This window comes from Dermacentor silvarum, chromosome 11, assembly GCF_013339745.2.
Source record: "Dermacentor silvarum isolate Dsil-2018 chromosome 11, BIME_Dsil_1.4, whole genome shotgun sequence".
NCBI lineage: Eukaryota > Metazoa > Arthropoda > Arachnida > Ixodida > Ixodidae > Dermacentor > Dermacentor silvarum.
In genome coordinates, this window is record NC_051164.1 from 108,859,505 (window position 1) to 108,885,947 (window position 26,443).

Here is a 26,443-nt window from a genome sequence, read left to right on the forward strand (position 1 = left end):
ATAACGGGTGATGAGAGGTATGCGTTGAAAAAAAAAAAAACGATGGCGCCCGTGACTATGCTAGTAAAGGTGAAACCAAAAGTTTGTCCTTCTGGATATATAAATGTGTTTCACTTTTTAAGGCGAAGCAATCTTTGCCTTATTATTGGCACTTTGCAGCAGGTAGGTGGGTAACAAGGTAGGTAGGCTCCTGTTTCGCCTCGCTTTAATAAAATATTGTGTGACCGATGGTAGAATCTAACCTCTGTCGTCGAGCACAGCAGCCCGCTGCTCTAACCATTAGGCCACGATCTCTTTTTCTTCTTTATAGCCATTAAACCACGTTTTTTAAAAAATAAGTTAGGCCCCAATCGCTCGCATAATTATCTCGTTTCGAAGCCAGCGAGCTTTGGTTTGGCTTGGTGCCTATACTCGAATGTAGGGTACAATCCACTACGGAGGATCGCTCATGAATCGGGCGGCAGTTTGTATAAGAGGGAAGGATGCTTAAAGGAACTGACAACAGATTTTTAAGGACCTTGTGTTTTAAGGCGCAACGAAAACCTCACCCTCGGCAATGTTTTCACCTGCAGCGGTTATTTCGAAAGTCACGTTTTATAAGCAGAATTTTCAATCTTAGCAGCCAAGAGTCCCTCCTCCAGCAACGCTGAGAAGTGACAGCGAAGCCGATAGCCCGCCTCGCAAATGGTGAAAGCCGCCCATCGTTCCGCTTTCATGGGAGCATGTGCAACTTTTGTTAACCACCTGCATTTCGTCCTTTTCAACCACTTTTGAAAATAAAAAGCTGGTACAATAAGTCTGCGTTGTCGTACAGACCTTTCTTATATTTGTACCGCTTTTTCTCCAATTACACGCCTACGCCATGGCTGACTGGCCCCCGTCGTCTCTATTCTGTCGACGACCTGGCGCAGGGTCTCCCTGGAGTCCACTCTTGCGGGGCGCTCTTGAAGAGACGTGTCGAAGCCAAGAAGGTGTTGTTGCGGTAACCTTGGCGACCTCCCGTAGAGCAGCTGAAATGGCGTGGCGCGAGTGACTTTATGTTGTGACGCTTTTAGAGCGAAAACTGCAGCAGCGACGTAGTCATCCCAGTCGTCGTGTGTGGGACAAACGTAGGAAGAAATGGTGTCTTTTATGGTGCGATTGGTGCGCTCTACCTGTCCAGGCGTTTGTGGATGTTGAGGGGACGCTGCAGCGTGTCGTATTCCATGTTTAGACAAGAAAGCTTTGGAGGCACGCGACATAAATGCTGTGACACGGTCGGAAATCAACACCTTCGGATTACCATGCCGGAATACGAGGAACACGAGTGGTTGCAGAATCAGAGACGGCTCGAACTTCTGCCCATTTAGTCGGGTTGTCCGTGGCCACAATGAGAAATTTGTTTCCGTGCTTACTGCGAGGAAACGGGCCCATGCGATCTATGCCCGAGATATCGAACGGTTCGTTAGGAGGGGCGATTGGTTGCAAGAGCATAGGTTGTGGGTTTGTGACAAGCTTACGAGCTTGACGACTGGTGCAGGACGGCACTTCCAGGTAGACATTGGCGTGCATGCCAGACCACTAAAATCTTTTCTTAACACGAGCCAGATTCTTCTGCTGACCCAGGTGGCCAGCTGAGGGCGCGTCGGGACAGATAAGTACGGATGGTCGCATGGCCACAGGCACCACAGGTAGGTACGATTCACTTTCTGTACGTCGATGATAAAGGATGCCATCTGCGACTGTAAAAGCCGATGAAAGTCCCTCGAGGCGGTGAATAATTATACTGGTATCACTAGAGAGGCGGCGGACGATGTCGAATATTTCGGTAACCGTCGATTGTGCAGTCGAAAATCGAGTACTGCAAATGTCGGCGCCGAGTTCTATACCTCGGGTTGGCGATTTTAGTGTGAAAAGCCTAACTCAAAACTAAAGTAGCGTTTTTTTTTTTTGACATGCTAGGGAGTAAAGCCTAAGTTCTTGGATAGCTCAGCAATAAAATTACTAAAAATTTTGCTTCTACATTGCTTCTCTTTTTACCTCAAATGGCATGTACTTATTCTTAGTAGGAATGCACTCACCACTGCTAAAATAAAGGTGATCAAGTTGTTCTAATTTTCCTTGGTGTGGAATGGTGACTAGGCCTTCTTGGATTAAGAAAGCTTTCCAGCACACCAAGCATCCCAAATACGAGAAATTCCTTTATATTCTATGCAGTTATGCTGTCATTATGGCACTACAGTTTCCGCGCGGAGTTCAACAAAATGAACCCAGCAGTCGAATGAAGGAAACCAGTAATGACAAAATAACACAGTTTAAACAGATGATGCTCTCTTTAGTGGTCGCTGTGACGATTGCATAATGTCTTTGCGTTTTGTCATCCGAAAAGAGCTACTCGACGCAGGTTTTATAGCCACGGAAATAAATCCCACAGCTGTAATGTAGACAACGCGCTACGATGGCAATGAGGCCATGAAATCAAGAGCTTCACGCTTGGGCGAGAAAGCCTGCAGATAGCAGAGAATAATGTCAGCCGTCTGTTCAATAAACCCATAACGTGTGATCAGCGTAAGATTACAGCGCTTGGACAAGCTTGCTGAATCTGGTCGGCCCAATCTGTAATCTGTGGCAAATCTGCGCCCCTGCTCACGTCAGTGCGTCGTTATCGCCGATGTTTTTGCCTACAATGTTTATCGCCCACTAGGAAAGATTAACCAAGTGTTTTATCCATGCGAGAATACTTTCACACTGACTACGTAGAGATGAAACAAAAACGGATGAAACAAAAAAGTTCGCCCATCATATTGTAAATCAACGTCTTACCTGTGCAGCAATGTGCTATTGGTGCTTAGGGAAAGTTAATTAAACACCAACGTATATTGTGCAGCATTTGTTCTCTGCACATATTCCTTGCATTTGTTTGTTGCGCCACCTCGCAGTGGCGATATCTTTGCGTGCATTTCGTGAAGCACGGACGGCAATACCGTAAAGAAAGATGTGCGCATCCAAAAGTAGTGCAACCTGAACACATGGCGGCGTATGTTACGTTTGAAATATTCTACATCCGCAAACGGTGCTAACAGTTGCGACAGCCTGCTGTCGTCGCGGTAAATATGTACAGAACGGGAAGGATCGCTGAAGTGCGCCGATAACAAAGTTAGCCGGCAGGATGAAACTTTATTGTACAAGGTGTTATGCAAGAACGAAGCATAGAATGCAGTCGTGCAGGTGGTGAAAACTTCATCGCACAAACACACACACAAGAAGCACGAACATTGTCAGCGTATTGTCGCCATTGTCCACTTCTCATAGCAACCAAAAACAACTTGACAAGACGTCATTTGACATGCAACGTCTCCATCGCCACCCTTTCGACGCATGCGTTCTTGTAGTCGTCGCCATTGGAGGGCTTATTCCGCTGGAGTATCCGGACGCAGTGTTGATAGACAGTTTGCCCAGGTCCTTCCCCTGCGAAGGCAGCCGTCAAGGTGTTTGTGGAGCAATTCACACAGATCCCATGATATATTTCTGGTTATTGCTGATTTCAAAGATGATGAGTATACCTCCTGTGCTAGAATGAATGGACACTGATCGAAGCCGTACACTATACAAGGTGATCATTTGTACGTTCTATTGAGTTTAAAAATCGCCTGTGGAAGAGAGCATAATTGTTATCCTTGAGCTGGATTATTCGAAGAGGCGCATTACTAGCGCGATAAATCGAAGCATAAATTCAACTAATTAGTAAAAATTCACTATATAACCAATTGATAAAATATTCATTGATAAATTGATGAATAAATTGATAAATAATAAATCATTATTGTATCATGGTAATTTAATCACCATGGTAATTTATTTTTTGTTTCAATAATTCAATTAATAAGCACCGCTAATTTCCACTATGTTATCCTTGTTGACTGGTTATTGGCTTCTAATGATATGATTAATAAAAATCGGGCCCCTCGGCTCCCTTTCTTCTCGTTCATTACATAACGAGGGTCTCGAATCCGACAATTAACATTGATGCCTTCAGGTAGCATGTGTGGGTTTATTGACCAGTTGCCTTCACCCAATAATTAAGATTATGTGCTTGTGACGCCTGCGGCGGTAAGGATGTTCCACATCCGCCGCCAGGGTTCGCGAGTGGTGGCGCTGGCTGACATTCCCAGGGTTAGTTCTCGTAGTACAACAAATACCCCAGAAAGTGGATGGGAATACGGCGCCGCGGTAGCTCAATGGAAAGAGCATTGCACGCGTAATGAGAAGACGTGGGACCGTTCCCCACCGGCGGCCCTTTGTTTTTTTGTAGCGTTAGCTACACTGGCCTAGCCAAGCCCGTTTCGCGCGGCACATCAAGAGCCGTGCTGCGCATGCGCAAGGATCAGTGATGTCACACGGCTTGCGCACCGGAGCCACCGGAGCCGGCACCTCTCGCGCACTCCGCCGCCGCCGCGCGCGACTCACCGCCGCCGGTCTGCGCAATCCAGAGGAGTGACGTCGTAGCCGTGGTAGACGCACTGGCGCCGGCGCGCGCTCGCTGTGCAGTCGCCGTCTGACACTGCGCTGGAGCCGCTGCGCTTCTGACTGGCGTTTGCCAGTGTGGTATAGCCATGGAGAAGGAGAGCGCAAATGCTGCTCAACAGCGCAGAAGAACGGAGAAGCTTGACTCATCGGATCCCGAAGTAGTTGCCTGGCAATTAGCGGTAGAGACGGCAGCGTGTTACTTCACTGATCACCGAGCCGTCTTTGTGGCAATAGAGAAGCAACGTGACGTTGAGCAAAAATAAATATACATGTGCCACATAATACGTATACCGCGTGTGTGTCATTGGAGCAGCAGTAAGCATGACAATCAAGCTAATCCTTGACAATCTAGACAACCAGGAAAGCTAAGAATAATCAGCTGAACCTTTGCTAACGCTACGTATATCCTGGCATAGCCGAGCTAAGCCACTGCAACTTTTTTTTCATAAATTTTCATTTTCCATTAATTTATCATTTCTTTAATTCAATTAGTAAGTACAAGTAATTTCCCCTATGTTGTCCTTGGTATCTTTGTTGGCTTCTTAAGGTATGATCCTATGGTATATGGATCTTATGGTACAGCCTATCGCACGCGGCTGTGCGCACGTGTGTTAGAAATCCTCAAAGAAAAAGCCGGCAGCCGCCAGTGACCCTTCGATTTTATCAACTCGATTGCTGCGAACAGCAGTTGCGCGAAGGCAAACGCCTCCGGCTCTCCAACGGTGGCATACAGCAGTGATAGCGCGAGCTGGCGTTAAGCTTCCCACTACCTCTCGCTGTCTTTCTTTATGCTCTCCTCAAGTCTTATAGTCACCGTGCCGAAGCCCTTCCTTTCGTTCTGCGCATCTTTCCGCGCAACCCGGTAAATCTGCCCAGCCGAGAATGACGTTGAGTTTATCTCGCGGCTTGCAACGGCTGATTAGATGTGCGTGTATTAGGGGTTATAATGCTTGGCTTCGAGTCACGTGAGCGCTGATTTGATTCCTCATGCCAGCGCACATTCTTCAATAATTTGTTATTGAATCAAAATCTTTCAAAATATCTGCACACGGGCGTACACATTCAGCGCATTCAAAAGCTCATGAAACTGTTGCTCGCCGTAAAACTTGTAGGTTCTTAGTGCGAAAGACTGTCACGTGCTCGAATATGGACCAGTCATGTTTACCTGTTTCTTATAGTCATGATTTGAGCCTAGCGTGGCACGCCCGTTACCTGAAAAAAAAAAAAGTAGGTATGCGTAGTGACATCAAATATGCACCCATATCTACGAGATATACGTGACACGTGCCTTCACTTTATCAGCTAGTTTGATCAACGTTGGTCCAAAACACGCGGCTACTGCCGGAACAATTCCTTCGGCCCACCAACAGCCACCATGCGTCTGGTCTAGTGACCACGTTCTTTTTATACCTTGTAGACTTAAGCTTATTGTCGAGTGTTGTATCTTGCCATTGTAATAAATTTATCGGTTGAAGAGCCTCACCTCGACGTCTGTTATCTGTCCTTTTTATCCTTTTTCTTTTCTTTTACTTATCCGCAGTTGTTATTGTGCTACATGTTTTCGTATCTCCTCGTAATTAACTCCTATTTCTATATTCGCTGTATTATTCTATTGACAGCTGTTCAAATATATTTTTGTATATGGTCTCCGTACTACCTTTTGGCTATGGGACCACATAGATTGTGCGTACATTCTGAAATAAAATGATGGGCAATAAAGAACTCAGAAATTAATTGTGGATTGACTCAGGAGTCCTTGTAGTCCCTGAAATTCGCAAAAGTCCTATAACATTCCTATCGACACAGTAGTTGGTTCAAAAGTCGGCTTTATAACATTTATGTTTTAATACTGCCGGCAAGAATCTTTGCCCGAAGGGCCTCTAAATATTGCTTTAAAATGCGTTTAAAAATTTCCGCCGACGGCGGCACTTCGCCTAGTGTCGATATCATTTCTTCCGCAATAAAAGTAAAAAAAGAAATAAAAAAGAAAAGGAGAAAAATTCAGAGCCCTTCCACTACTGTGAATATGGAAGACAGCGAAGCTGTGACTATGGTGGATCTGCAATAGTGAATACTGCTATGGTGAATTTATATATTATCATTATTGATTGTACTGAGCGTCTTCGGCATGTTCGTCAAAGAACAAGAACATCGGCGTCTTGTTTTCGCCTGGCGCGATGACCAAGTAGTGCGTTTCCTGCGCCAAGTCCGCCCCATCGTCATATAGACTAGCGTATGAGTCACAGCGTTCATAGCAGACCTCGGAAACTCCGCTGGTTTTTTGTCCACGCGAATTGCAGCGCCATCCGTGAGATGGATGCGAAACCAAAATCGCTTTTCCTTTTTTTTTCTTGTCAACCCTCTCTCAACTTTGTCGTTTCTCTCCCGCCTTCAACTATCGGTGGCGCGGCTGGCGCGGCCCGCGCTCGTCGTCGGCCGTGCTGATAACGGCCAAAACGGCAGCATTTTTTTTTTCTGGCATTATGCGGTCAGTTAGGCGGTTTTCGCCTTCCGCGCTAGCAGTGTGGTCTATGTGGTACCGCACCCTTGCATGTTTGTCAGCTTTTCCCCGCAATGTCTCGCAGCTGTCAGTGTTCGCGTGTGTTTCAATGGTGTGCGAACACATCAAGACGAATTGAGCCATGCGACGTGAAATTCTACCGCATCCCTAAAGACAACAGGTGAGCACTGTGCTTCCCGGTTTTTATTTGTGATAGCAATTTTGCGCAGTCGTACAAGGCTGTCAGGTGGTGAGGCAGCAGCTAGCTGATTTGAAAAGACCACAACGATGCAGTAAATCGTTATGTCAACAAGCAGCGAACATAAAGCTCCTTATATATACATAGTACCACCTGTGCGTATCGCAAGGAACAGGTGTGTAGGTGTGCCCTTTGCACTTATTTCTAGCTAATTGGTCGCTATCGTTTAAAAAAGCGTTTCTGAGAATTAAGGTTGACATATCACAACTAGTACTCTGCCGCGACGCGAAACGAGCTCAGTTTTGTATGTTCCAACTGCGATGTTATAATCTATGATCTTCACTGTTCTTCAGGATGGAAGTGTTTTTAACCTACGCTGGAAGGATGGACCTAATGGGTTTGCACAGACACAAGGTCATCAACCACAGAATATGCTCGGCGCACTTCACGGAGGTGGATTTTATGGACCGAGCGAGAAGCAGGCCATGAGAATCGATTCTGCGCATTGGCCATTAGAGCAATTACAATAAATGTTTTTTTTTACATGTGCGTACATGAAACACTATCCGCGTTTTGTTGCATTCTATAGTGTGTTGCACTGTCTGCTCCAATTCTGGTTTTCGCAAACGCACACAATAAAGTGAGTCCAAAGAACTGTTGGGTTGTAAGTGGAATTATTTTTAAATACAATTTGGGCACATGCTTGCTTGATTGTTATAATGAACGCGACTGCGTGCATGAAAACGCAAAAAGAATCCACTGCGCACAAGCACGCAGCACGAATGGCACGGCCGGACAGGAGAGGAGCGCGCGCTTCGGTCTGGCGGTGCGTCTGATAACGCCCGCGACAAAAAAAAAAAAAAAAAAAAAAAAAAAGAGCGCGTCGCGGACAGCTAAATAAATAAACAAAAGAGCATTGCGCGAGGCATGAGGGGAGGGTGAGGCGAGGTATGGGAGAGGGAAAGGAAAGTGAAGAGGGAAAGGAGAAACGAGCGGAACAACGTTATCATGAAAAAGGACGAAAAAAAGTGCTATTCCGAAAGGGAGAGGGTAAAAAATATCGCGCCGGTTTTACTTTTCTTTTTTACGCCACCGTAGTACCGTCATCCATCCGCTAGGGCCTAACTGAAGTGCGTCTTGGCGTTAACGTCGACTCAGCGTCTGCTATAGGAGAACCAATGGGAGGTATAGGAAGATTCACCCCCCGGTTCATAGCCGCGGCACACTTCGCGGCTACGTCAGAATCCTGACGTCAGGATCCTGGAAGATGTTGAATGAGCGTCCATCACATAGCGAGTGTGGGCAACTGCTGATAACAGCGCTAGCGCGATCTCTACGTCGCGAGACAAAGGGGCACAACGATTGGTGGGACGTGCCCCCACCGAGTATTGCGACACTTGTGAAAGAGGCATCGGTGGTGGCGAGGGGTATAACAGTGAGCCATCCATCATCCGTTTTGACACCTGTGCTAAGGCACAGCTGGCGACAAACCACCACGCACATGGAGCCAGAACACCACGCAAAAGGGGGCGAAATTATTGTTCTACGCGTCGTTTTGTTGTGCTACGTTGGTACGAGCCAGCTGCGGAAGAAGACGACGACGACGCTCCAGCTAATGCTGATGATGATAGTTCTTTCTACACACGGACACGATTCCGGGGAACCTAGCCCCTTAATAGCTTAGCTGTAAAAAGGAAAGGCAATTATTCGGTATGCGTGACAGCACATGCCTGATAAGCACCAAGGCGAGGAGCAGAGTACTGCTGCTCATCGGGGCCACCGGAGTACTCTACGTGAACTTACAGTGCCGGTTACGAACTCTCTTGAGGAACCCACTCAACAAGCGAATTACAGATAAACTGTTACTTATTGCTCTGTTGTACGTATGTATATGTAAATAATTGCCTTATCTTAATATATACCCCGTCTGCTATGCTCTCTCTACTCATCTTTTTCCTCCCCTTCCCCCTTCGCCCACTTTGGTGACCGAGCCTACGGTAGATAGTTACAGCGCGGTCAGCAGTAATTTTGCTCCCTTTTATTATTTTTATTTTAATAAACTACACTAGTACGTACTTTACATACTACGTGTTGGCTTAACTGCAAGACAACACACTGCAAGTAGTCGGCTTCACCATAACACAGACTGCGGGAAAAAACATTTGGCTGGTTTGGTCGAAATCTAAGCCTCGCAAGGAAAAAATTAAAGCCCATTCCTTAAAGAAAGATGGTTTGACGCAAACCTTTATCCCATGCAAACTGAATCAAAAGTCAAAATCCAAAGCCAGCTTTGACGCAACGAACCCAAGAAATGCTGAGCGACCCGATGCGATGCATATGTGATTTGACTGCTTGTTTAGTATTCTATTTTTTGAACGTTGAAATTGAATGAAGGTACATTTGGTTAAGTTTCATAGTCTATTTTAGATCACGTAGCCGTTCATTACACGCACACACGGACGACTCTACACTTGGGCAGTATTGCCTTGTGATCGCTGTGGTAGATGGTCAGAGGCTCTGCCGTTGCCGATACACGGGATCGGCCTTAGGATCGCGCTCCCGCTTACGTACGCGTACGGCAGCCTCTTGTTTTGCCGTGCACTGTACCCGCGGCCTACCCATGACGGCCGGGAATGCACTGCGTGACGCGCGTAATGCAATGCAATTAAATATATACAGCTCGTCTGGGTAGCGTGGCTTTGCAGTTCCCATTGTTCTTATCGGTACAACTGCGAATGTAAACTGTAGTGTTCTACGAAACGTATGTCGTGCGCCGTTGTTCTATTATGTGCTCAGATGCGCAGATAGTTCCATTGTGTAAGTTGGCTTTCCTGTAGTGCGTTTTCGGCGCTCACGGTCGAATCATTGATAGATAGAAAGCTTCGCTCCAATAGGTAACACCATCGTTACAAGTTTGGCGCCACCCCACTAGCTCTTCGCCCTTATCCTTTCCCAAGGTCTCATGTTCCCCGTTTCCTCCTTTCTATTGGTCTACATTTGTCACGTGACCCAAAAACACAGCCCTACTTTTTTTTTCTGCATCGCCTGTGTGATCGCAGGCCCTTCACGGCTTTACTACTGCATGGACGTGATTCATCGTGTCACCGTGCATCGGGTTTTCTCGGGCAGAACGACGTGAAATAATGCGTAAAAGGGTGCCAGGTCACTTGATGGTGGTAGTCCAATAGGAAAGAGCAAAATAGGAGCACGTGTGGCGGGAACACCAGATACAAAAATTGACAGTCGCTTCAGCATACGCCAAGGAGGGTGAAGGTCTCGAGCGCCTGCGCGCTCAAGAGACATTCATTAAGTTATTTCACGTTCTCATTCGAATGCGTTGTTACTTCTTATTACTTGCTTTTTCTGACCAAAGGTCGCGGACTCGAGTGTTTTATTTGATGCTACCTTAATTAATTGTGCCTTAATTACCATCGCCCTAATTAACACCAAATGTCATGGGTTCGACTCCCACCAAAGGTCGCGAGTTCGAGTACCTTAATTAACTCTGTATTATTGAACTGTGCCTTAGTTAACTTCGCCTTAACGCCAAAGATAGTGGGTTCAATTGCCTGAATTAACTGTATCTTAATTAACACGGTGATGACGAGATGGCCTAAAGAATTTTCCCACGGTCGGTACTGTGGTGAAGCCAACTTCTTTCAGCGCTTTGTATCGCGGTTAGATGACATGAAATTGTTTTTCGCAGTCTTCATGATATATAATATATGTACCTGTATATATAGCGGTGAAGCTAACGCATACTCTCACGTGTCGCTAGCATTTCTGTCACAATTCATTTTTACCTTACCTTCAATCTGCGATTCCATGCCCCTGCCTAGTGCTCTGTGTACCTTTTCGCTGCACTCGAATTAACATCCGCCACCTTGCGTTCTACAGGGTCCATTTTGTTGAATACAGCAATGACAGTTAGGGCAATGACAGATGGTTTATTATGAAGACAACAGTATTCTGCAAGTATTACCCGTGTACGTGTGCTTACACGCGCTCAGGCAAATATATTGTTTTAAAGGTGAAACCGATCCGAATGTTTAAGCACACATACGCGGGCTAATATATCACGAAGTAGACGACGGTTTACAAAACAATAACGTCATCGGAACAGATTAAAATGTAGCCGAAATGCATCCCAATTCCATCCAGCAGCCTCGAGGCTACGAAAGGGCATTGTGAATGAACTGCTATGAACGCCGGCGTGCGTATTAACATGTCTTGCTTCTCCGAAGAGCATTGGAATGCATCGCGGCCACAGCTGCCGTATTGCAATTAGCGTTTTCCGAGCGTGTACGTTACCTCTGAGTACGATGTTCACATTCGGTGTCGCAGTGTCGGTGGTGCTGCCGCGCACGATTGCCCGCGCTTGAGCTTGCGTGTCCTTGCGGCTGAAACGTGTGCGAGCAGCCTTCCTCGGCTCTTCGCTGTGGCGGTATACGCGCATTCACATTAACGTCACCCGCTCCCCCATTTCTGGTTGTCAACAAGCTGCAATAAATTGCTATCAAGCACTTACCTTCAAGTCAAGAAAATCATGCCTTGCATGCATGCGCGCTCAGCAGCACTGACGTCACGAAGGTGAAGTAACTCGCAGGCTCTTGATGCTGGCGTGAGAACGTAAACGGGTGCGAAGATAAGGACAATACGGTGGCGTACGCGAAAGCGCATGCGCGAGGACATCCGCCGCGACTAACAGAGCAGTGCTGCTCAACGGAAACAGTCATTGGCTTCACTGCAAAACAATACGCTCCAAGGAGTTGACTTCACCGCAGCACAGACCATTGAAAAAATATATGTATTCAGGCTGTGTTGACTGAATGTTAAGCCTCGCAATGAATAAGTAACGCCTACGTTTCAAGATTGGCGCCATCACACTTGCTCCTCACCTTTCCCCCTTTCCTATGCTTCGCGCTCCCTTCCTATTGGACTACGCTTCACACGTGACGCCCCTCCTCTTTCATATTTCATCTCTCATCTACATCATGTGCGGGCGCTGCGCTAATGGGTGAACATGGTTCATTGGGCCACTTTTTCTCTCTTACAAATCAGCGTGAAAGAACGCGTGAAATGTTGCTACGTCACGTGATGGCTGCAGTCCATTGGGAAGAAGCAAAATAGCCGCAACAAAGGGACCATTTGTAATGGCGCCTTTGTACTAAGAAGGAAACTGCGTATGCATTGATGGTCTTCAGAAGTGCCTGTAATGGCGTAAAAAATTTTTTCCCTACGACCTGTGCAGTGGTGAAATCACCTTCTCGCCGCCTTTTATATTAAGGTGCAGCCGACACACCGTCCCGGCAAATCGGTAAATACCTAAATATAATAAAGAACGGAAAATGAAAGGATGGAAATTTCTTATGACCGTACTGTAACCCTCTAGCTATGGCCGCCGACACCTGAACGATGGTCAGCAATGCGGGAATTGGGGTAGGGGAGCAAAAGGATAGAACGAGAGAGGATAGTACAGAGGAGAGAGTAAAATTAAAAGCATATTTTACCGTGCTTTTACTATTGCCAATTTTATCCATAGTTGGCTCCTGGAGTGAATTCCCAAAGAGCTGGCTCCGCATACCAAAGAGTCACCCAAAGATCCAAATTGACCAAAAAGTCACCAAAAAGTGACCAAAAGGTCACCCACTTCCCAAAGAGTCACCCGGCCCCGCATACCCACACTGTTCACATAAAGCTGCCGGCTGTCGAGGTCCGACTTCTCGAGGAAGTTGGAGTGTTTTGGCAGCTGCCTCCCGCGCGCGAGTGTGACTGCGTGGTCACGTGAGCGCCTCGACGTGGTCGTGCCGCCATCCATGCGCGCGATAGCAGCACCAGAATTCCTCCCGCGGTGACAAAACATTCCTGTCGCATTCCACTCTGTGAAGGTGGATGAGCAGCGAAGCTGTTTAGCGCACGACAAAGATGTGACACAGAATTTTGAACAAAAGTGTGAACATATTTATTGTCCTGATCGGTAGTCATCGTAACGATAGGTACGCACACACTATTCGCGTATCTCCTCTGTTGTTAAATCTGCCCGTCACGCAAGACAATGAATGGCTCATACCCCCTTATAAGCAATGACTCATACCCCTGTACACGCAGCCTCCCTATTACGACGACAGAAGTGAAATAATACGCTGGAATGATAAGCGGCAACGGAGCCAGCTGTGGAATAAGACGACCACGCTCGAGCAATTGCTGGTGATGATAATTCTCCAGCGCGGACGCCACAAAACCCAATCTTCTATCCATAGACAGCGAAGCTATAAAAAATGCACTGCACCACAGGATGATGGTCGCCATTTCACCACAGTTGTGCCACTTGTCCGTAACGGCGAGACCGAGGAGTTGCCTGCGTACTTACATCCACACGCACCCTAGACGCAACGGTAGCAACCCCGCCCGTTGTCTCCGCGAATTATTAATGCGAAAGCATTATATGGCTCAGGAGGCGGGAAATCCGGCGTTGGTGTGGCTACACGATGGTACAAAAAAGGCTACGAACCTTCGACCTTTGGTGGGAGTGGAACCCTCGGCCTTTGGAGTTATTTTGATTTGAAAACATATACATTTTGCAGGAAAGGGAAGGCGAGAAATTATTAGGGCACGGTTAATTAAGATATAGTTATTTAGGCACTCGAACTCACGACCTTTGCTGGGAGTCGAACCCAGGAGTTTGCGTTGTTCGCAGCTTGTGACGAACACTTTCGGTCAGGTGACGTCGCGGCGCTTAAACGGACGTGGCCACAATGCTTTCGCATTTGTCCACGTAGGGATAACTAAGTGCCCCTTGAATTTTTTTTTTCATGCGGTGATCGCGAGCAGCTATACGCACTCGATACGCCGGTCGGGATTCTTTTGTTGGAGGCGGCGTCGTATGGTGCATGGCAGCACGTCTTCGCTGTTCAGGGCAATGTCGTGGGCGGCAGCTATTGGACGCTCGCCCCAAACTCGTCGGCGTTCTCGTTGTTGGGCTTGGCGCAGGGGTTTGCCTAACAAGCACACGGGTAAGTATTTTGTTGTAAAGTTGAAACCGACACATCACTCATACGACAATTAGTAGACGTTAGCGTGGCACCAACACGAAAATGGCTACGTTCAAGAGACGTTTTCGTGTCAGCGCCACGCCTGGTCAGTTGACAAGAGAGTCTTGGAATCGTACGTACTGTCCCGTGATAGGTGCATTAGGCTTAACAGATGGAGGGAACAATGATGTCATCGTCATCATCATCAGCCTATTTGTTATGTCCACTGCAGGATGATAGCCTCTCCCTACTATCTCCAATTATCCCCGTCTTGCGCTAGCTGATTCAAACTTGCGCCTGCAAATTTCCTAACTTCATCACTCCACCTAGTTTTCTGCCGTCCGCGACTGCGCTTCCCTTCTCTTGGTATCCATTCTGTAACTCTAATAGTCCACCGGCTATCCATGCTACGCATTACATGGCCTGCCCAGCTCCATTCCCCCCCCCCCCCCCCTAATATCCATTAGAATATCGGCTATCTCGGTTTGCGCTGATTCACACCGTTCTCATCCTGTCTCCTAACGTTAGGCCTAAAATTTTGTGTTCCATCGTTTTTTATGCGGTCCTTAACTTGTTCTCGAGCTTCTTTGTTAACCTCCAAGTTTCTGCCGCATATTTTAGCACCGGTAGAATGCAATGATTGTACACTTTTCTTTTCACCTACAGTGGTAAGCTTGCAGTCAGGATTTGGCAATGACTGCCGTATGCACTCCAACCAAATTTTATTCTTCTGTAAATTTCCTTCTCATGATCAGGGTCCCCTGTGATTAATTGACCTAGATAAACGTACTCCGTTACAGACTCAGGCTGACCAGCGATATTGAATTCTTGTTCTCGTGCCAGGCAGTTGAACATTATCTTTGTCTTCCGCATACACTGACGTAACGGAGGTTGAATAAAATGCGTGGATGCGTGCGCGCGCGCGCGTGTGTGTGTGTGTGTGTGTGTGTGTGTGTGTGTGTGTGTGTGTGTGTGTGTGTGTGTGTGTGTGTGTGTGTGTGTGTGTGTGTGTGTGTGTGTGTGTGTGTGTGTGTGTGTGTGTGTGTGTGTGTGTGTGTGTGTGTGTGTGTGTGTGTGTGTGTCGGGAAGGCCAGTTCGTTACGGATAGTGATTGCAAAGCAGTGCTCAAACACTGCTGTGAAATTTTGTATATTACCCACTTCGATTATATGCTTTGGTCTCTGCTGCCGCCAGTACTGGGGAACAAGAACTGGCGGGAAGAAGAGGCGAACACTCAGCATAAGTGGAAGCGAACGCAAGAAAAACGCCAACGCGATGCGCAGAGTAGTGCTGCATACCGGGCCTACGCATTGGCTTCACTGCAATACAAGACACTACAAGTATACGGACAAGACACTACAAGTATACGGCTTCAAATGCATTGGCTTCACTGCAAGACAAGACACTACAAGTATACGGCTTCACTACAGCACAGACCATGGGAAAAAAATTTTGAGCCGCTTTGGTCGGAAGCTAAGCTTCGCAATGAATAAGTACAGGTAAATCCTCTCTGCTAACCTCCATGTCCAGTCCTTTCACTCCCCTATCACCCACTCTGGTGGCCATCGTTCAGGTGCCGCAGCCTACGGTAAATGTTTACAGCGCGGTCTGCAGTAATTTTCCTCCATTTTATGTTATTTTCATAAACAATGCTAGTGCATACGATATATACTACGCATTGGCTTCACTGCATGACAAGAAACCCCAAGTAGTCGGCTTCACTACAGCACAGACCGTGGGAAAAAAATTTAGGCTGGCTTTTGCGAAAGTTAAGCCTCGCAATGAATAAGTAACGTCATCGTTTAAAGTTTCGCGCCACCAAACTTCGTCTTTCTCCTGTTCCTGGGCCCCCCACTCCCTTTCTTCTCCTTCCACATTTCACACCACGTGACACCACGCCCCATGTTCTCTCTTTTTTTTTTTTTTTACATAACCTCTATGGTCGCGGGCGCTGCGCAGCTTCACTATAGCCTGGACATGACTCATCGTACCACAGTGCATCGGGCTTTGTCGGCCAGAACGGCGGAAAATCCTGCGTAAAGGGTGCTAGGTCACGTGATGGTTGTTGTCCAATAGGAAAGAGCAAAATAGGAGCACGTGCGGCGGTGGCAACAGGGGAAAGGATACAGGGGGCATTGGCGCCAAGTTTCGACGAAGGGAACTGCGCGTACTCTGAAAGGCTTCAGATGTGCCCGAAACCACCCGAAATGGCGTAAAATTTTTTTCCCATGGTCTGTGCTGCGGTGAAGCCTACCTCTTACCACGCTTTGTATTGCGGCACAGCCGACGTACCGAAGCGTACTTTTCGCTCAAATGGCGATTTTTTAGGGGCGAAGCTCCTTAGGGTGTGGGTCTGTCCCTCCTCTGTAGTATGTAGTAGTAGTAGTAGTAGTAGTACTCGTAGTCGTCGTAGTAGGTAGCCACGTCTACTTTTATGAAAAAAAAAAATTTCCGAAAGTTCTGTTCGTAGCGCGGAATCGAACCAGGGACCCCTCGCTTCCGAACGCGGGGCGCTAGCCACTACGCCACGAAGCGCACATGGACACACGCACCACGATGACAATACCCAACATTAACGAAAGACTGCGCGTTTCTAACGCGTTTGTGCTAGCGCGTTACGGCCCGTGTAAGAAGCTGGTGTAAGACGCTGTGGCCTCTCCGCCTTACCCCCGTATTCATAAACGCTCCTCGACTTGAACTTGACTTGCCACCGCCTTGGGCAGCGCGTTCGAAACGCGTTGAAGGAGGTGGCAAGTCAAGTTCAAGTCGAGGAGCGTTTATGAATACGGGGGTTATACTCTCTCAGCAGTCATGTGATGGCGTCGGCAAACGCGGTGCACGTTCCGGCATGTGTAAACGGCTGCGTAAGACGCTGTGGCCTCTCCCCCTTACTAGAGAGTACTGCACGTTTCTAACGCGTTTGTGCTAGCGTCCCCTTAAGCGGGAGATGGTGCAATTATAATGAAGGGCGCTGTTATAAAATAGAAATGACGTCACATATGGCGCGTGTCATTGGTGGAAGGCAATCGTTCGATTTAGTGCGGCGAGACTGGGCGAATTACACGGAAGATTCACGGTTTACCGATGATTCCCTCCGGAGCTTCGCCCACTCATCATCATTCATCCCTTGGATATGCGGTGTTTTTTTCGCAGCCCTTATGATACATATTGCGGTGAAACCGACGCATGCTTTCACCTGTCGTTATCATCTTTGGGACTTCAGTGAAATAATGAATGAAGCGTTATCTCGGTGCAGCCTGGCGATCGCAGTTCACTTAGTTAACGTTGTTGCGGCACGAGGGGGCGTTTGGGCCAGGAATCCAGCAAGCCCATTGATGAGTACGTCCAGTAGTAAGAATAAGGAAAAATGGTTGAATTTACACTATGTACACTGGCCCCTGGTGCGGAAGTCCACTTCATCAGGAGCATATTAAACGTCTGAGTTCGCATCAGGACACATCAGAACCACTCTCACTGCACCACACGTACTCCGCTTTTAATACCGTCGTCTTCCCTAGGAGACTGAACTGGGGCAGTGTCGGTAGCTCAGCCAATTTTATTCGTTGAATCCGTTCCGCCGGGCCGGCCTCCAAAGCCACACCCCCGCCCCCGCATTCTTGAGTAGTATGCGTGGCCACCTGGGAAACTTAGCTCGAAGCTGTTCCCACGGTTTTGTGCGACGACGGCCGCTTTCATCAATTAGCGGGCTTTGCGTGACGGCCCTCTTGACAGGATCAGGATTTGGTCAGTAATCTTCACGGTAATTACCGTATACATCGATGGTGGTGATTGATGTTGATTCGACGCGAGCTCCTTTTAGCGCGTCACAGTCCATGACACGAATGATTGCTGTCGCTGCGCGCGCTGATGAATGGACCGCCTAGTGGGAAACTTCCAACGCATGCGCTTGTCCAGGTTGAAACGTAACAATACTTTGGCAAAGAATGTACGTGGGAAGCGCAGAAATGTTTTTCGCTTTATTAGTTATTGATTAATCATGGCCGGTATTTTGTAGCGATGACTTTAAAGTAATAATGCCTTTTCGCGCTTATCGCGCTTTGTCAGTGGTCAGCGCGACGGTCCGCTCGCGTTATCACCGTTGATATCGTGAGCGCACCGTCGCTCTGACCACTGACAAAGCGCGATAAGCGCGAAAAGGCATTATTACTTTAAAGGCATCGCTACAAAATACCGGCCCAGTTGAGGTTATCATAACAAATTTAAAAATCAACCTGAGCGACATGAAACGAGATATCAGTATACTATGATCCGCGTCGATTGCGACGTGAACATATAGGTGATAGATAGCTTAAAAACCAGAGACTTCGGTCTTTTAAGCGATAACCCGAATCATCACTTCGTGTGTATATTTGACCGCTTGCAGACACATTTAGTGACAACATTTACTGAACAGTGCTACAGTGGCGTTCGAAGGAAGCATAACCATGGGCGGTACTTGCGTTGACATTCGAGCGGCCGTATGAAACGGCGAAGCGGTGCATGACTAAGTGACGTCATGGCGGAGGCACCCTTCCGTTGTCCTTTATCCAACAGTTAAAATCCTCTGGAACATGCAGCCTGGCCTCCTTGAGCATCTTGTTCCTGATATCCCGAGTACCAGGGCACAGCCAAAAATGTGATGAATGTTCGCCCTATATAGACGCCGTAGATTCTCTTTTAACAGCGTAGCTTATTAATCCCGCCGTAAAAATTGCGCGTTTCACGAAACAATCATAATCAGCATTAACTCGAGCGTCGTCGTCTTCTTCCGCAGCTGGCTCGTTGGTGCCCCTCGGTTAGCGCTCGTACTCGTGCTCGGCACGCGCTCGTGCTACTGCTCTCGCGTTCGTCGTCTTCTTCAACAGCTGGCTGTGTGACCGCTAATCATTCCAGCGCGAAAATTCACATCTGTTCTGTCGTCGTAATGGGGAGGCAAAGCTTGCACTAGGCCGCGCAAAGCTCGAGACACAACGAAGCTGGCCGATCGATTGCGCCTCCTGGTAGTATCTAGGCTGAACTTGGTAGCAGCTATGTTCCGCCTTGGCTATGCCTGAGTTGAGCTTGGTTATGCCAGGTAACTCTTAGGTTATTACGCAATCGATCAGCCAGCTTCGCTGTGTCTCGAGCTTTGCGTGGCCTAGTGCAAGCTTTACCGTTTCTTTCTTACCTTTCTCCATGGTTCGCGAGTTTCTCGAAGATCATGGAGGCTCGTCTAATTTGTCTTACCGTTCTACAGAGCTTGCAGTCTGCATCACGCTTGCTTGGGTGTCCGTCGCTATTTTTGGATGATCGTGTACTTACCTTTTTTTTTTTTTAGTCTTGCCTTGAAATGATGGCTTTCGTTTCCGTAAGACTTCTGTGTTGGTTTGGGACATGTGTTCAAAAGTCTTAGCGACAATATTGATGTACAATATGAACCACACTTGTCTAGAGAGGTCAATCGGTCAATTTGGACGTCACATCGCAATGAGACCACGCATGGTCAATCCGCATGCTGGGTCCATGTCCTATAGGACGGACATTAGTGTAACAATGTAGCAACTGCGGACAAAGGCGCTGCCGGCCACTCGATGACTCCTGACAAGTGTGATTCAGACTGTACTATAGTGACTCGCTTTCTTGTTCCTTTTTCCCCTTTTCTCTTGCACGTGCAAGTGCTGGCATGTCGTAAAGTGAGCATTTTTGCACTATTAGAACATAAAGTTCCACCTTAAAATCAGTGGAGGCTCCTAAGTAAGGAAAGGCGCAAGAATACTCGTGGCAATGCCTCCATAGAGTTCACGGTGATGACATGGGTTATCAGCGCCCCTGCTCAGAGCTATTTGTTTATTGAAAAGCAAGTGGATTACATTGCCTCCTGACGCAGCCTGATACTTGTACTCACAACTGTTGTAAATTTCTGTGCAACAAAGAAAACCCATAAATAAAAGGCCCAAAGACAGAAAAATTTTGAAATTTGAAACCCCTGCGTGTCGGCGCTTCTCTAGGCTGTCTCGATAATAAACTGAGATATTTCGTTGAATTTATTTATTCATTCATTCATTTGCCGCACAGAAACACTTCATTGCTTATCTTGAGTGCCTCTTTAGTAAAGAGACATTTCCCTGCATTCATTCATTCATTTGTCATGTAGAAAAGAACTCGTGTACGTGAAGTAGCACAAAAAGGAATTCCATACAGGTTTCTCAGAAAGAAGGCTTCGCAGTTGAATAAAAATGGCTCCGGGTCAGGGGATTGAGCCCTGGACCAACAAAAGCTTTCTAGAGCAGTCACTCCACCATGCTGCCTGCTGCAGCTGAGGCTATGCACAGCCCCTGATGATGGGAGTATCCTGGTTAGCCTGACGAATTAACAACTGTAAACAGCTTTGCAAGATTTCAAACATTTTTTTTTATTTGGCACACTTCTGTACAACAAGTGCTATAAAGGCCAAATACCTTTCAACTTCACTCAGCCTTCTATGCTGCCGGTAAATGACCGCTATTTGTTCGAGCCATGACACCAGAGCCGTCGTAGGCAAGTACTTGCTACATCTTAAATTATTAACAGCTTCTGGCAGTCTTGAATCGCTCGAAACCTCTCCTTCATGCAGATACACACATTGTCCTTTCTCTGGATAACTTACGCAATTATTGGGATCACAGAATAGCTGCAACATCTCCGCAGCCTCACACAGGAAATAGAGACTTTAATTGATATTCTAAGGCATAGGCTACTGTAAATTGCTATTGTGCTTCCAACTTGAGATGGTTATAGGAATGTATCAATGGAGGTGCTATTCAAGACATGAAAGGTGACCGAACACTGTGATGATAAGAGAAAAAAAATTACACGAATGCTGCCTATGCCAAGCTTGAGTCTTTCATTTTTTTTCCCTGTTTGCATTTTTGATTTTGGAAGCAGATCTTGTTTAAAATCGGCTAGAGTAAAATTGGACTGGTCACGGATGACAATCTTGGCGTGCACAAGGACCGAAGTGGCAGCAAGAAAATAGAGTTTGTGCAACCAATGTTTGTTCCGTTATACTATGTACAGCACTGTCGGTGATTTGGTGACGCTTTGCTTATAGCAGCAGGTGACTTACGAAACTGCGAAAATAGCTCTCCCACGCCTTATTTACAAGACACTGACAAAAACAACCAGCCTGCTCTTCTCCTGGATTCACGTGCAACACTCTCCAAGAGGAACTTTAAAAAAAAGACAACATGAAACAAGGACATTTAAATACAGGCGCGAATGTCTAGATTTACATTGTACTTACAGCAATAATAAAAAAATGTACAAAGCCGTTGATTAGACCTGGCTTCTTAGCAAAAAGCACCGTTCAGTCTCTCGTCATATTGTTTTCTTAAATTAAGGAGTCGAGAGACGTTCGTGCTCTTCCTCCGATCACGGGCGGTAAGCAAGAATGGCTGTACCAATTCTGCTCTCGCCAGCGACTAGCACTTCCCCCTCCACTCTTGTGTTCGACGACTAGATGCTTAGGATTCAAAGAACCGGCCTGTCTCGTATACCTGCTTTCCTGCGAGACATGAAAAGAAAGTCCTCTCGTGGACGGGTAGACGGACTGCGGAACACACACAGCCCGTCCCTCGCAAGTGCCAGTTCATTTCAGTTAAGTACACGATTGCTTCTTAAAGATTCCTATGCGACGAGAATTTCTAATGCGGGAAAAACAAGGAAGAAAAGAACACGCGCACTGCCCACAAGCACATGCACGTACCAATCACACACACGACTCCGTTTAGCAGTACGTGCTGAGGTTGTATCGCTGCTGGTCCTGAGACTGCTGCTGCTGCTGCTGTTGCAATCTCGGATCCGATGGTGTCGTCATCATGGCATCCGGACGAATCCTGCTCACCACTTTTTCTCCATCCAACACCGCCATCACCACAGGGTTGCTCTCCACAGGGCCGTGCAACAAGTCCGGCAGCGTCGGTGATGTGCCCCAGCAATCCTCGCTCTGTGCGACCATGCCCGAGTCTGAGGAGAAGTTTGTCGGGGCAGTCTTCTAGCCTCTGCGCCAGGGCGGCCTCGTACAGCATCTTAGGTGAGTAAGGAGGCCCATTGAAGCCAACGATGTCGTGCTTACGTCGGCCTGAGCCATAGTACCTCTGTTGCTCCGTGCCATAGCGCGGCATCTCTGGCGAATACGTGGCGTAATCCCTTGCAAAGCCCTGCATGACGTGTGCCAGGGGTGTGGTGTGGTACTTGCCCGGCAATGGCGTGACGAGCAAGGGCCGCTGGTCGGTAGCCGTAGCTGGATGAGGAGTGCTGGCTCATGTCGGACAGGTCTCCATAGAACACCTCGGATTGGGGAGGCGCGGGCGGTGGCGGGACGTCGGACAGGCGATCGACCGAGGAGGCATCACCGTCGATGGACTCATAGATGTGGTCCGCAAACGCACTGCAGACGCTTGACGAATCCGAGTAGTGTCCCGGCCTCCGGCTGTGAGCCCAAGTTCGGTGATGGGGTCCGTTCTGGGCCGCTTGGCCACTCTTCAAGTTGTTTGGGGTCCGCTGGAGCTTGTTGGGGTGGTGCTTCGAGGGCGGTTGCTGTTCAGGGCTGTTGATGACGCTGATGTTGCTGCTGGCCGAGCTGCGGTGCAACGTGCCTCCAGAGACTTGGCTAAGGGCGTTGATGTTGTTCTGCCCTTCCTCCAGCGTCCTGTTGTTAGCACCGGGAGAAGCGAGTGCTAGGCTGCGGTTGTTGCTGACCCTGTCCATAGATTGGTGACCTGGAAAAAGATAAAGGGTGACGATCCAGTCATGCGAATGTGTTCAACAAAAGTAGCTCTGAAACGGACTATGCTTTAAAGGAAATGACTCTGCATAATTTTCATCAATTCTGCAACTATGCGCCGACTTTTGTACTGCTTTCCTTAGTTGTAACTTGATATATCAACACAATTAAGGTAACCTGGCTGCACATGCAGGCAAGGTCACGTAATGGTACGCATGAGTGCAGTATGGGCGTAAAGTGCATTCAAGGTGGCAGGGCGTGATAGCAGATATCAACATAACTGTGATGGCAAGTATTTGAAAGACTTCATAATAGCACTCCCTTACTTTATCTTTCGTTTTAATGCAAAAAACAAGGCAATTAATGGCTTTCCAATACCATTTCATATTGATCCTCCTTGTACATCATACTTCGGCATACATACAGGCCGACAAACGTTGGCCTGTTTCATCAATAATGCCATTTTTTTCACACATTTTCCTGTACGATCATCCAACATTCAACAGAAGTCATCTGACTCCTTACCTGGTATGGTGAACTTTGGGGTAACTGTAGAATTTTTGTCCTGTGAGTTCCAAGACTGCTGGACAACCTGAAAGACAAGTTCAAAAGAACATCAGAATGGCGAGGCGATGCAGACTTACAAATTGAGGCATGCATGATAAGAAAGTAATTATTAAGACGATTACTTGCATGTAAAGAGGAGGCTAAGTTTTTGTGTACTATGTCAGTTACTAAAGCTGCCTCCTTGTGACAGCAGCAATTAGAAAGTTTGCGCCAACAAGCTTTTTCAATGCACCACACCAGAAGAACATAAATAACTGTAGTGACTGCACGAAATATGAGCGGTGACGGTATGCCTGGATAACCACTGTGGCTACTCGTGCCATAAAAGTGGGTTGCAAAAGGTTACACACTTAAAAGAGTCGAATGGCAGTGCCATAAAGAAGGAGACATCGTAAGAATTAAAAAGAAGAAAGTCATTGTCAACAAACAGATTTTTGTCTACAATATAATAGAAACAGTGTCTTTGCTCGACTTTTCATTAAATAGATAGAAATAGAAACGCACGAATGGCGAGAATGTTACTGCAGTTCTACTGCATGACCATCCTGGAAATGGAGCCAGCTTACGTAATGCAAGTAAACGATAACTAGGCATAATAGAGTCATGGCAGCAAAGTCTTCTTGTAATTATTAACATTGCACCTTCGTGCTGTAACTGGGACAAAGGAACCGACCTGTCCAAAATTATTGCTTATGATATTGTCTAGTGAATGCCAAATGAAACAACATAACATGCATGATGTTTGTGCTTATCAAATAAAATGCCAAAGCTGCTCTGCAGTGTGTGGAGGTGATGAGAATTTCCATCAAACAACTGGTAAAAGAACACTGGAATCATCATTCCATGGCACATTGAAGCTCTCTGTGTAGCTCAGTTTTCCTAAATCACTAGACGCTGGTGAATTCCTGGGTTTGTACGAATATTATGTGACTTCGAACAAGTCCCTACCATGAATATAATGTGGTAATATAAATCTGCAGAGCAGTTTTGCTACAGGTATAACGTAATGATGGATGATAATAACGTGTTATGATGGATGTTGGTTTTAGTTGATTGAAACTAGGTTTGTATAAAAGTTTTTACTTGTGGCTGTGTACACTTATTAAGTTGTATTATATGCATTCACCCTGTAACGGCCCTACGGCTGACAGTATTAATAACTAGCTGAATAAATAAATAAAATGTGATGCCACATAAACCTATCACACTTAAACGCTCAGATAAAATGAAAAGATATTATGTGCGGATACTTCTTTATCATTGTTTAATAAGCCAATTTGAGTCCTCTTACGTCTCCTTTAAATATAAACTACCAAAAAATTTGATATTGTCATTAATCAGCGTATATAACATCTCAAAGCCGTAATTGTGCGTTAGTATTAACTGGCTCGGGTGATTGCCTTTGACTGTTTGACTACTTACTTGTGCACACATATGTTCATAGAACAATCTCTTTCAGTCTCTCAACTTTCTATTCTTTCCCCTGTGTAGGTTTGTCAATTGGATGTTTTCTCGGTTGATTTCCTGCGTTCCTCTCTACATATTCTCTGTTATGAATTCTCTTATTTCGACATATTCTCAGTTGTCTACAACCTGTTCCTCGTAAACCTCCTGCATTACATGAGCTGTGCAAGCTCATGCTCTCCTAAACCAGCACTACTGCGAACCAATACTTTGTCCATGCTAGGGGTAAACTGGAATTGGTCAAGGGACACCTCTGGGGGCAATGTTTCGACGAGGGTGCTAGTTCACTGGCTCGAAAAATATCCCTTGTTTGATCGCTGTTGACCGCTTCAAGTCTCCGTACTGCTGTGCAGCTGTCTTGTCTGGATGCATCCATACTGACATTAGTCGATTTTCTAACATCAAAGCTACGTTAAGCAGGGGACACGGAAAGCCACGGCACAATGCATACCGCCACCAAACAAACAAACATACGGCTGCCAACCAGCAACAAGGGTACGCATGCAAAAAGTAGGGGCAAGATCTACCAGCCGTAACCGGGGATAAGCTACCGAGGTGTGGGAGGTGGAGGGGGACGGCAAAACGTAAAAAAAATGTGCATAAAGTGGTGCGAAAGTGCCGGTGCTATAGAGGATACTGAGGGGGGTAGTAAGGGGGGGGGGGGGGGGGGAAGGGGTCCCCACACTGAGCTGAGCTGCGGTGCCGTTGGACAGCACGTGCGGCGGAGGGGCGTCTTCGTTCCCGAAAGGACGTCGCAGGCACTCGGGAAGCCAGGGCACGTTTTTCAAGACCCGCTGCACTCCCTCTTGCACCTGCCATGAGGTGTTTCAGGGTCTCTGTGACTCTTGCCACTACTGATGCAGTGCCAAACACTGAGCATAAAATATATTCAAGGGGTTTAACATCTGGAACTTTCCTGCACAGCGGACTATGAGGGATGCCGAAGTGAAGGGCTCCAGATAAGTTGGAGTGCCCAGGGTTCTCTAAAGTGTACCCAAAGCATGGCACATGAGCTTCTTTGCCTTCCGCCCTATCTGAATGCGGCCACAGGGGCCACGAATCAAATCCGCGACCTCGTGCGCTGCCACAGAATTCCACTGCAACTGGGTTAATAGGGTGCCGCAGCTAGGCTTTGCAGTTTTTGCATCTAGGGCATGTGGCGGACGCAGAAGTTAGCAGCAAGAACAATTTCAATGGTAAAATAGCTAATTAGCTCAAATATGCGAAACAAGTTTTTGCAAAACTAAAGCACATCAATATCAAAGTCATGCCTGCTTAGCAGAGGCCTTAAGACTAGCACCGCTTTCGAACACCACTTTTTTTTTTATTTTAATGTTTCCGTTTCGATTAAAATTAGTAAAACAGTTGCCAAAAAACAGACTTCTGATCTCACGTGCCCGAAGAGGGCATCTTCAGTGTTCATATAACTTCAG

At 47.0% G+C, this 26,443-nt stretch overlaps 1 protein-coding gene across 3 annotated transcripts in view; it reads right to left on the reverse strand.

Moving 5' to 3' along the window:
• The window catches only part of LOC119432827 (uncharacterized), a 129,270-nt gene that overhangs the window by 74,099 nt on the left and 28,728 nt on the right, over positions 1 to 26,443 (reverse strand). The window contains exons 2-4 of one of the 3 annotated variants that reach the window (XM_049659226.1): positions 25,694 to 25,822; positions 23,505 to 23,571; positions 22,349 to 22,974 (exon numbers count right to left, since the gene is read on the reverse strand). In XM_049659226.1, the coding sequence (XP_049515183.1) occupies positions 22,349 to 22,963 (615 nt within the window). In that variant the 5' untranslated portion in view covers positions 22,964 to 22,974; positions 23,505 to 23,571; positions 25,694 to 25,822. Of the gene's footprint in view, positions 1 to 21,999; positions 22,975 to 23,504; positions 23,572 to 25,693; positions 25,823 to 26,443 lie in introns of those variants that run through there. The other 2 variants (XR_007464467.1, XM_049659227.1) reach the window with 2 other exon arrangements.